Source organism: Varanus komodoensis, unplaced genomic scaffold (genome assembly GCF_004798865.1).
Source record: "Varanus komodoensis strain SLA01 unplaced genomic scaffold, ASM479886v1 scaffold22, whole genome shotgun sequence".
NCBI lineage: Eukaryota > Metazoa > Chordata > Lepidosauria > Squamata > Varanidae > Varanus > Varanus komodoensis.
Window position 1 is genome coordinate 18927116 of NW_025335606.1, and position 11092 is coordinate 18938207.

General features: G+C 43.1%; 1 protein-coding gene across 8 annotated transcripts in view; it reads left to right on the forward strand.

Moving 5' to 3' along the window:
- MBD1 (methyl-CpG binding domain protein 1) overlaps positions 1-11092 on the forward strand; it is a 65050-nt gene that overhangs the window by 25472 nt on the left and 28486 nt on the right. For 3 of the 8 annotated variants that reach the window (XM_044431143.1, XM_044431146.1, XM_044431149.1), the window contains exons 10-14: positions 5442-5492; positions 5978-6049; positions 6550-6627; positions 8521-8586; positions 10153-10209. In XM_044431143.1, the coding sequence (XP_044287078.1) occupies positions 5442-5492; positions 5978-6049; positions 6550-6627; positions 8521-8586; positions 10153-10209 (324 nt within the window). The remainder of the gene's footprint in view (positions 1-5441; positions 5493-5977; positions 6050-6549; positions 6628-8520; positions 8587-10152; positions 10210-11092) is intronic. The other 5 variants (XM_044431145.1, XM_044431144.1, XM_044431147.1 and 2 more) reach the window with 5 other exon arrangements.

Below are 11092 nucleotides of genomic sequence, written 5' to 3' on the forward strand. Positions count from 1 at the left end.
TAGGGAGAGGAACTGAAACAGGATAGATGTGAAAGGAAAGAGAAGGGGATATCAGCCCAAGGTTGATAATTAAAGGCATGGCTAAGGGTATGTCTACAGAGAATGTGAGCCCAGATTTACATCTGGAGGACACCTGTACACCTTTGGATCAACCTGTGTGTGGCATGGAGTCCGAACGATACCCTTCAAGGCAGCCTAAAACAATTTAAAATAGGTTAAACTTAATAAATTTAAATAAAATATTACTTTATCTTACATAAACATACGAAATAGGAAAGGCCAGAATAAAAGGGATTTAACCCCAACACAAACAGCATATTGAACTGCCATTCCTTTCTGAAAGCAATATGAAGTTTTGAAGTTGGTGCCGAGTCTTCAGGGTTTAAGGAGGGAGTTTTCTAGTGGTGGGTTCATTTTGAAGCAGCATAGCAAGCAGTACTTCTTCCTTTTTCTGCAAGTATATACCCTGCCTTTCCTTTATGGTCTAAGATGGCTAACAGAATTGGAATTATAAAAGTGTAACGCATGATTGCACAAAGACTGCTCCAGCCTGCAATTCTGTCTGTCATATGGGCTTCTTAAAACTGTGCAAGGTGTCAGAAGAATCCTCCATGGCCTATTGAGACCTGATTCTGGGGTCAAAAACTGAACAAGCTAGACATATTAAGGAGTGACATTTTTGTATCAATAGATTGGATTTGTCTCTGAAGGTCTTGAAATCCTGGTCAAATCATGTTGAAGGAAACAAAGGGAAAGGTAGAAGAGACATCTGTTTGTGCCAGTATAAATTTACGCTGATTCCATTCTTCCTAATTTCTTTCTGCTCTGCCGTGCCTTCCTTCATCTTCGGTGCCACACCTTTGTTCTTGTTATGTGCTGTCAAGTAATCTCCAATTTACTGTGACCCTATGAATGAGTGCACTTCCTTATTTTCCTGTATGGTATGATGTGTGCATGACTCACTCAAAATGTGTTACGTCTTCTGCTAAATCCTTTCTCACTAGCTGTGCTGTGTAATCACTTTTCATATTATAGCCAGAATTCCTCCTTTCATCTTAGTCATTTGTGGTGAAAGAGAAACATCTTAACTAAGAAGAGTGATGTAGAATTTGAATGCTAATAAAACATGACCCTCACCTTTTAAGCACTTGGCTCCTGGATCAAGGAATAGAGAATATTGAAGAAAAAGATCTGTGAAGAGAAAAAGGATATGTTGGATCCTCTCTGGCTCTGTACAGTATCTGCACTTGGAGGTTGTATATGCTGTGAACCGCATGCACTCGATCCTTTGATTAGAGATGTCCCAAAACCTGTGAAAGCATGCATTTTCCTTGTCAACAGCTTTATGGGGGCACACAAAGGATTAAAGCCATTCCTGAGATTGTGGTTATACTCTTGGGATTCTTCTTAGTTATATGTACATAAAGGCAAAGATGATGTATCACAGTATAGCTTGCCTTCTAAGATGTGAGAGCCATTGAAGTAATGTTTCCCAACTTTCAAAATTGATGAGAATCCTTCATGTAGAAATATTGCATGGGTGGGTTTGTCTTACTGATGAGATGCTTTCATGAGATGGGGGAAATGTCTTTCATTGTGTTGCTCCATGGCTATATGACAAAAGGATGTTTAAGAGGACATTTCCAATGGTCAGGTTGAAAAGTTTCATCGCTCTCAAACTCCCTGCCTTGACCTATGGATCTAAATATAGTCAGTTTACCAATAGCTCATGAGTCATCCTCTTCTTGCCTTTTTTGTGAGATGAATGTCTGTTGTATATTGTGAAATGAGTCTTTGTTCAGAAGTTCTCTTAGAATTATCTTTCTTATGTGGGTGGCTCTTGACAACCTTGTTAACAGAGTCCTTTCAGTTTCCTCTGAGAACAAAACGCCATTTCAGTGTAGAAAAGATTCATTTCCTAGAAATGGACATATGGGCTTTGAAATTTGCCAGGAATCATCCTTTTGAGTCAACTTCTTAAAATCTGACCTTAAAAATATTCAGTATAGGGCTTACACATGTGTTGATTCAAGCATACAATATATTCAGAATCATACCAAGTTAATCCACACACTGTCAGGATCTGAAGCCTTGACACAGTTCCCCCTGCTTAAGTTTGGGAAAGGCAGCATGATTCACTGTAAGTGCCTGCAGGATGAGGCTCAAACCTATAAGTATGTTCAAAGATTGAAGCCTGTGCAATTATGTGGCACAATTGGGAGGTCTGAAAACCTGTATTAAAGCCTTCCTTGCAGTGCTTAACTTGGTCACAGCACATGGCTTTTGTGGTGGCTGCTTTGCATTCCTGATCCTGCATCTAACCTTGTCTTAGCAACTGTCTGCCTTTGCCTTTGTTCTGACTCTGCCTTGCCAGGCAGACCTGAACCTTGCTTTTGCCTCTGCATCTGCTGCATCTTGCCAGGTAGTTGATCCTTGCCCATTTTTGACCTTCCCTTTGTCTCCAGTTCTGCCGTGCCCCGTCAATATCTAGACTTTGCCTGTTTTTCTTTGCTTCTGGATTTGCCATGCCTTCTTGGAATCTTCCTCCATTTTTCCTGGTGCTCCCTTTGCCTCTGGACTTGCCATGCCTTGCTGGATACCTTGCCCTTGCTTGTTCCTGACATTGCCTACTGCAGCAGTGCCAAGATTTCCATCTACCTCCATCATCCTGGTCAAGGAGTTCCAGCCATAGACAGCTACTGTCTGTGTCTGAGATCTGATACACACCTCCTTAAGAAACATGGATTTTTTTGTTGGAGTTGCTCCAGATATGTATACTTTAATTCTTCTAAATTCTTTAGAGAACCTAGGGCTCCATGCCTTCAATAGCCTATGGGAAAAAATAGCATGGGGGAAAGAACTCTGTGCCAGAGGAGAAATTAGAACCCATAAATCTTCTAGCTTGTTGCTCATCCAGTGAGGCTAATTCTAAGTCTTCTTGTAGGCCAAGGGGAGTTGGTGCTGTGAGCTGGCTTCCATGTTGAAAATAAGCTTTTTTATCATTTTGATTCCTTAGCTTATCTTCTGGAGAAAGGGATAGATGCTCCAAAAAGAATCAAAACTTCTTGTGCATTCTTAACTACTTACTGTTTTGTAGTACCAAAGATCAGTCTGATTCTTATCCATTTTCCCAGCATGCCTTAGCAGCTCCCAGGTCCTGTCCAGATGCTTACTGCTACTTTCTGTGGCATCTTTTAAAATGGACCAAACCAACAAGGGATGATTAAATTGCAGAAAAGCATCTGCCATTGCATCTGGCCATGTCTAATCATTCAGTTTCATTGGAGAAACTAATCTAGATATCAGCATGAGTGAGATATTTTCTTCCTTTACTCACCATTGGAGGCCCTTTTTCATGTAGACAAGCCTGCTGAATCAGTTCATGAGAATTGCTGGCTATCTTGTGACATAGGTGCTAGGTGCAAACTGAGACTGTGCCTTAGTACTCTGCATACTCTTACTTGCAGCTGCTTATTGCAGGACAAAATGATTTATGCTGCTTCATAAAATGCTGCCAAACTACCAAGGAAGACCAGGTTTGCCATTCGGAAAACAACCCTTTCCCCTAAAGGGTGGTGGGGTGGGCACTGGTGTTCTTTCCAGGAAGACCTTCTCCCTTCTTCTCTGGGTTCTGTTTTCTATGGCTCCAGGTAGGCGGCCTTTCTCTAACTTAGACCCTTTCAGATGTTTTGGGCTACAGTTCCTAGAATTCCTAACTATTGGGCATTCTGGCTGGGTGATTGTCCAAAGTCTCTGGACGGCATCAGAGAGCTTTATTTATGTATTTATTTTGCATTTATATGCTGCCCCCACTCCTAATGGAGTCATGCTTTAAGACATGAGCATGCTGGAACCTTTATCTCTATTTTTGTGTGTATAAAGTTAATATTAATCTGGATTAGCAAATCATGCTCCAAAGATATATCAATACACAGTTTATTATTATTTGACTTTATTAATCTCATATCCATGGAATTGAAACATCATGGGTGTTTCTGAATTTTCTGTTTTGAAAGAGGAATGGGACTCATCCCTTGCTGAGGAACTGAATAGACAGTTAACCATACACTGTTTGCTAATGCCTTTGAAATGGCAGAAGCCGTAAAATGTTCTCATAAATGCTAAGCTTTGCATAGTCCCTTGGTTGATTTGAAGGTAGTACCAATAAATATTGGCAAGTTGGCAGCTAACTTTTATTTTTGTGGTAACGGATCAGATATGAGATACTGAATACTGAAACCCCTCACCTCTACTGCCAGATATGATGCCTTCCAACTACAGTAAAAAATATTTTGAGTAATATCTTCAAATAAGCTGTTCTCACCATTCTCATAGCAAACAAGCTGATCTTGTGGTGTAGCCATCAACTGTAGTATCTTCCAAGGTTCTTTGGTTTATTCCTGAATTCAAGGCTCAACCTAGAGCAAAATAGTGACCGAGTATGGCTTGATCTTGCATGCTTGCCAATATAATGATGCTACCATACTCTGGTGCCTTTACTCCACTGACTTGAAATACTGGGCTTTGCTTTTATGGATCATCTTTTATTCTTTGAGGTGTGCTTTATTTTTACTTCCAAGAGTTCTGCTGCTGCCTCACTGATATTCTGGACCATTCAGAATGAATCAAGAGTTCCTCTGTTTACAGCAACATAGCAAATCTGATTCCTGAGCATATGTGTTGATGGTTTTATGAGCAGTGTTAAAGCAGTCTAAACACATCACCTACTTAGGGCAGTGAAATTCTGTGGGAGGACCAAAAAAGTGTAGAATGTTGTGCTTAGGTCAGCACTCAGTTATCTGAGAATCCCAACTTTATTTTTTCTTAGAGAAGTAAGTTTCTAGCCCTTAAAACCACAAAATTATATTTGGAAGTGTATTGGCAATGTTTGGTGAAATCTCAGAAGCTGCAGAGGAAGCTGACAGTGCGTTCCTTTTGATGTATACTCATAAGTAAGTCTCATTTAGGTGAGTGGTGCTTACTGCCAGGTAAGTACTGTAGAATTGTCTGGTTGGGACTATTGCATGCAATTTTATTAATCAAATAAACAAATAAATAGAATTGAAGTCCCAGTAAAATTTCCAGTGCTTATAATGTTGGGACTCTGTGTAATTATTTGCCTCCAAGCATGATGAGGATGCCCTAAATAAACTGGACCCAGTAAACTACAATATAGATGTAAGCAGTGTGTACTCCTTATATGTGTTGTTTGGTTAGCCTTTCCTGGTAGGAATTTTAGTTTTTTTCATGCTTGGTGCAGCATCTCCATGGCCCTGAGGATGCTGTGGCATCTTCTGAATCACGCCCTTCCTAGAATGCTGGGCTTCTGCTTCCTGCTGCAAACCAACCTGGGAAATGTCTGTGTGAGCTGAGATTTGTACCAATCCTGAATGGTGTGGTTCCCTGTAGCTCTGGCACTAACCAGCTCTTGATCCTTCCAGAAAAAAATCTCCCCCAAGAAGGATGGCTACGGCTCCAAGAAGCTGACAGTAGTAAGTATCTGCTGTGTTGCCTTTTCTGGGCTTGGCATCACCTTGCTAGCTCCATTGCTTTCCAAGTGGTCTTCCCATTCCATGTGCATCATTCCATTGCTTGACATGTGCCATCTTTGCTTCTGATAAACATTTCTTTTGCTGCTGGCATGCTTTTCTTTCTTGTTCATTCACTTCTCACGTGGGTGAGAGTCGTTCTGCAGCCTGGCAGGCAGGATGATGTTGGAGCTTCCTTCTCCCTAGCAGCAGCAGCAGCAATGGCAGTGGTGGCATGCTGACTTGGAGGTTTCTCTGTTGTCGATGGCTCTGCAGGGTGATGTGCAGCTGACAGGGAGTTAGGGCGGAGGCCTTGTGCATGGCTTTCTTTGGATCTGTGAGTTGTTCCTAGGGAGGTACCTTCTTGATGAAGGTGGAGGCACCTTTATCTTTCCAAACTGGGTGCTGTGCCTAATGGCCTTTCCTGGCTCTTTCTCGGTTGGCACCAGGAAGCAGCCTCTCCCAAGGATGTCTTCACCCCAGCACGACGCCAGCGCCAGAAGAAGCCAGCATCAGCAACAGTGAGTGGCACCCATTCTATATGTGGTTCAACAAGAGGGCAATTGGTATACACATCATCTGCAGCAGCAACTGGGTACCCTCTGGAGGTTGTGGACAACTTCAGCTCCCATCAGCTTCAGCCAGCTTTCCCTGTGTTCAAGAATGTCAGGAGTTGTAGACCAAAACACTCAAGAGTCAGCAGGTTGGGGAAGGTGGATTTGCTGGGTTTTATGTTCCTTCTCTGCCTACTAGTCAAAGGCTTGGAATTAGGGAAGAGAATGCTGAGAGCTAGAGTTTAATCTGGGCAAGGGAGGCCTAGTTTTGAATAACCAAATCTGTTCTTCCAGTGTAACTCACCTTTCAGGGTTGTTGGAATAAGGTGAGTTACCACCCTGAGCTTCTTAGAGAATTGTAGGTTATAATCTGAGCAATTCATGCCTGGTGTGAAAAGTCTTCACTGCTCCTTTAGGCTTGTGCATCTTTATCTGTCGCTCTTTTTCCCCTCTGCTCTGTCTGCCAGGACGGGCCTCCACCCGAGGCCCAGCAGCCCTCAAGGCAGCACCAAAAGAGGCTTTCAGCAGCACCACCGGTGTCCACAGTGAGTGGGGGCAGGGGGTAAAATAATGCAACCAGAGGCTTTGTGTAACTGTTTGTCCTGGCTGGGCTAAAGTGAAGGGAGCTATTTCCCAGAATGTCAGCATGTGCTCATCAGGGCTTCCATTCTGTGTTCAGTTTGGGTATTACTTTCAGGAGAGTAAAGATAGGAACTCCTGTAGGCTGATCACTGCCATTTCATTATTTAATGAGGGGCTCGTCATGCAGTTTGCAGGAATGGAAATTTGGACGTTGCTGTTTGCAATCCACTTTTGCTTGCTCTTTGTGAAATAAGTAGAGCAGAAATGGCCAACCTGCTCTGGCAACTGTGCTGTCCATCAGGTATGGAATGGTGATGTTCTAGTGCAAGTCACAGAAAATGTACTTAAGAAGGATCAGACCCAGAGCCAGACACGACAGGCAGGACATGACTGTAGTGGCACCCTCACATCCATGCTCCTCTGCAACTAATAAATGTGGGCATTTGGTATCTGCTGGTACCATCAGAACTAGTTGCCCTCAATATCCTTCACCTCTGTGAATTTGCCCAACCCCTTCAAAATTTGTGGCCATCTCTGAACCCGTAGAACTGAATTCCACAGCATGCCTTTAACTGTGTGAAGAAGTACTTCCTTTCCTCTTTCCTGAATTTCCTCCAAGGCAGCCTCATGGGGTGGTTTTACTTCTTGTCTACTGAGTCAGACAGCAGGTGCCAGCACCATGCTGGAGAGGCAGGCAAGCAGGAATGAAACAGGATGGTCTCCAGGATGGTTACCTGAAGGAGCGCTTACATCCTTATATGCCCAGCCGCCCCCTGAGATTGGCGGGAGAGGCCCTTCTCCGGGAACCCTCCGTGGAAGAAGTTAGGAGGGTGGTTACTCGGAGGAGGGCTTTCTCAGCAGTGGTGCCTAAGTTATGGAATGCGCTCCCCAGAGAGGTCCGCCTGGCACCGTCGTTATTTGTTTTTCGGCGCCAGGCGAAGTCCTTTTTATTTAAGCAGTATTTTAAATGTTAATATTATTGAATTTTATTCGGCCAGGGCGGCTTGTTTTATATTGTATGTTTTATATTATATATTTGTATTTTACTGTATATATTTTAAAATGTTATTTTAATTTTTTGTTGTAAGCCGCCCCGAGGCTTCGGCGAATGGGGCAGCATAAAAATGTTTTAATAAATAAATAAATAATAAGGCCGGCCATTGACTCTTGCCATCAGTTGAGCACTCTGGCAAGTTTATTGTCCTGTGTAAGAATCTGTGCGCTCTGAAAGTACTGTGAAGTTGTGTATTAACAATACAACAGAAAGGGACAAAGAACTGATGAGCAGCATTAAATGCCAGCAGAAGCAGTTAGGATTGGGATGGAATGCCAAAGGGAGGGAGGGAGAGAGAGTTGAGAAATCGGGGGCTACAAAATGCCTTGCAAAAACATGGAGAATGGCAGGGTCCCACTCTGCCCTGTATCTTGTCCACATAAAACCCTTCTATGGGGGTCTTGCACTGTCCATCCCTTAGACAAGCCTTCCCCAATCAGGTGTTCCTCACATGTGTAGGACTGTGGCTTCCATCATCCCTAGCGAGCAGGATCATTGGCAGTCATAGCGCAACTCCTCGGCTAGTGTGGGACACCACACCTCCACCTTGAGTTTGTATTTGTGCAGCAGATGTCATCCTTCTGTGTGAGATTTACTGGACTGAAAGATGTGCACTTGCCCTGTAACGCAAGCATTCCCTTTCCACCTTCCTGCTTAAGCATTTGAGAGCTATGCGGGCTCCTCTTTTTGCTTCCCTGTCCTGAGCTTTCATATGAGGTCCCCTTCTGAAATCTCAGAGTGCTTGGGCTGCTTTCATGTCTTCTATTTCTTTCTTTCCTTCCTTCATTTCTTTGACTGCCAGGAAGGGCCCCTTCCAAAGGCCCAGCCAGCCCCACGCTGCCGCCGCTGGAAGTGCTCTGCTACCACAGTGAGTGGCTTGTGTGTTGCAAGGATGCATGTGTTATTGGTGTGGGCTTTGGGGCGGGTGGACAGATAGAGTGCCAGTGGAGTGCAGCTCATGTACCTGGGTGGGCTTTCTTTGGTTGTGTTTTACAAGAGGAAAGTGAGGTGTTTCCATTGGCTTGTGGACATGTATATTTGCAGCCTTGTATGTGTGAGAAGAGTACTAAGGGCTGCATTGATTTCTCCCAGTATGAGCTTATATTCATGTAGTCCCTACTTTCCTATTTCGGCATCCCAGTACAGATTATGAGCACTTGAACTGCTCTTTCTGCTGGTCATAATTTTTAGTCATGTACGGTGTGCAGATGCTCTGCATCAGTGAACTGGGGATGGTTTTGAAATTGGAATGAGTTTGACAACAAATATGCAGAATAAATCATAAGACCAAAAAGTCCTGAAATCAAATTTATGGGAAACTGCCTGCTTCACACAATATTTTCTTGGTGCAGAACTTTAGGGAGTTTTTGTGCCAGATAGACAGGCAAGATTTCTGGAAATTGTGAAGTCATGAGGAATACTATTTTGAAGGAGGGAGAAAGGGTATGAAATACTTATGCAGGACCAAAGTGATTTGCATAAAATAAGCCTATGCCTGTTTGACTAGAGGTAAGATGCACTGTTTAGTCAAGCTTACTCCTAGGTAAGCATGCATAAGACTGCAACCTCAAAAGTAAAAAGGACTTACTGTGCAACCCCGTATGTGTTTACTCAGAAGGAAGTCCCCCTGAGTTCTTTGGGACTTACTCCCAGGCAAGTGAATAAAAGATTGCAGTCTTATCATTGTTGGAACAAAATTGTGAATATGCTGCAAACAAGTGAGAGCCACAAAGTAGTGCAGCTTATGCTGCCTAAGTACATGTGTCTTAGTTTGGTATCTGGAAAATGGTTGAATGGGTGTTGAAAATCTACTTTCTTTTTTGTAGGAAGCAAAGGAATATGTGTAGTATTAAGGACTAGCAACATATTAAGAACTATGGATATCTAGTTAAAACCATTTAATGATACCAAAAATATTAAACTGTGCAGTATATACAGGAGTTACCATCCTATAGTTTATTCCAAAACATAAGTTATTCCAGAATCTTTTTTCAGTGTTCTCCCAAGTTTTCACTTTTCCTTAAAAAAAAGTCCTTGGGCAGGAAGAATCCTAATTTTTCAGCCCCCTACCCCCAAGCATTCAAATCTGTTAGTGGCAGATTGCATATTCTCTTTGCAAACTTAGAAGTCAGGTTGTGAGGTTCTTTTGTTTTGAATGGCTTTGTCATGATTTCCTTCTGAGTCCTTTGGAAGAATGATGCAGTTGATTGCTTTTTGATGCTCTTGCTTTTCGGTTGTTTTTTAAAGAATTGAATTTGTCTAGTTAGGTAAGAATTAGGGAAGGCAGCTCAGCCCTGCTTCAAAACTTTTTTTCCTTGATCGCTTCCACAGCCTTGCTTTGCTAATGTATAGGTTTCTCATATGCTACAATCCAGATAATTTATTTTTTCTTTGCTGACTGAGCTACCTTTCTTTGTTTCCTTTCTTAATCTAGAAATGGAAACCTGCCATGGAACGAGATCCTGGAGGGAGCCCTATTGTAAGGCACAGGGTAAGTAGAAGAGTTGTCTCTTCCTATATGGTGTTGTACCTACAGGGACTATTTTACACACATCCAAAGCAATGTGGATAAATTTGTTGTTGTTGTTAGTCGCGAAGTCGTGTCCGACCCATTGTGACCCCATGGACAACATTCCTCCAGGCCTTCCTGTCCTCTTCCATTCCCCGGAGTCCACCTAAGCTCACACCAACTGCTTCAGTGACTCCATCTAGCCGCATCATTCTCTGCCATCCCCTTCTTCTTTTGCCATCTATTGTTCCCAGCATTAGGCTCTTCTCCAGGGAGTCCTTCCTTCTCATTAGGTGGCCAAAGTATTTGAGTTTCATCTTCAGTATCTGGCCTTCTAAAGAGCAGTCAGGGTTGATCTCCTCTAGGACTGACCGGTTTGATTGCCTTGTGGTCCAAGGGACTCGCAAGGGTCTCCTCCAGTACCACAATTCATAGGCCTCAATCCTTTTGCGCTCAGCCTTCCTTATGGTCCAGCTTTCACAGCCATACATTGCAACTGGGAAAACCATAGCCTTGACTATTCGCACTTTTGTTGGCAGGGTGATGTCTCTGCTTTTTAGTATGCTGTCTAGATTTGCCATAGCTTTCCTCCCAAGGAGCAAGCGCCTCAATCCTGGTCTGGTACTCCCCATCACCTTAAGAACTTGCCACAATTTGTTGTGATCCACACAATCAAAGGCTTTAGCATAGTCAATGAAACAGAAGTAGATGTTTTTCTGGAACTCCCTAGCTTTCTCCATGATCCAGCGTATGTTGGCAATTTGATCTCTAGTTCCTCTCCCTCCTCAAAATCCTACAAGCTAGGCTCCAGCAGTATGTGGACCAAGAACTACCAGAAGTACAGGCAGGATTTTGAAGAGGGAGA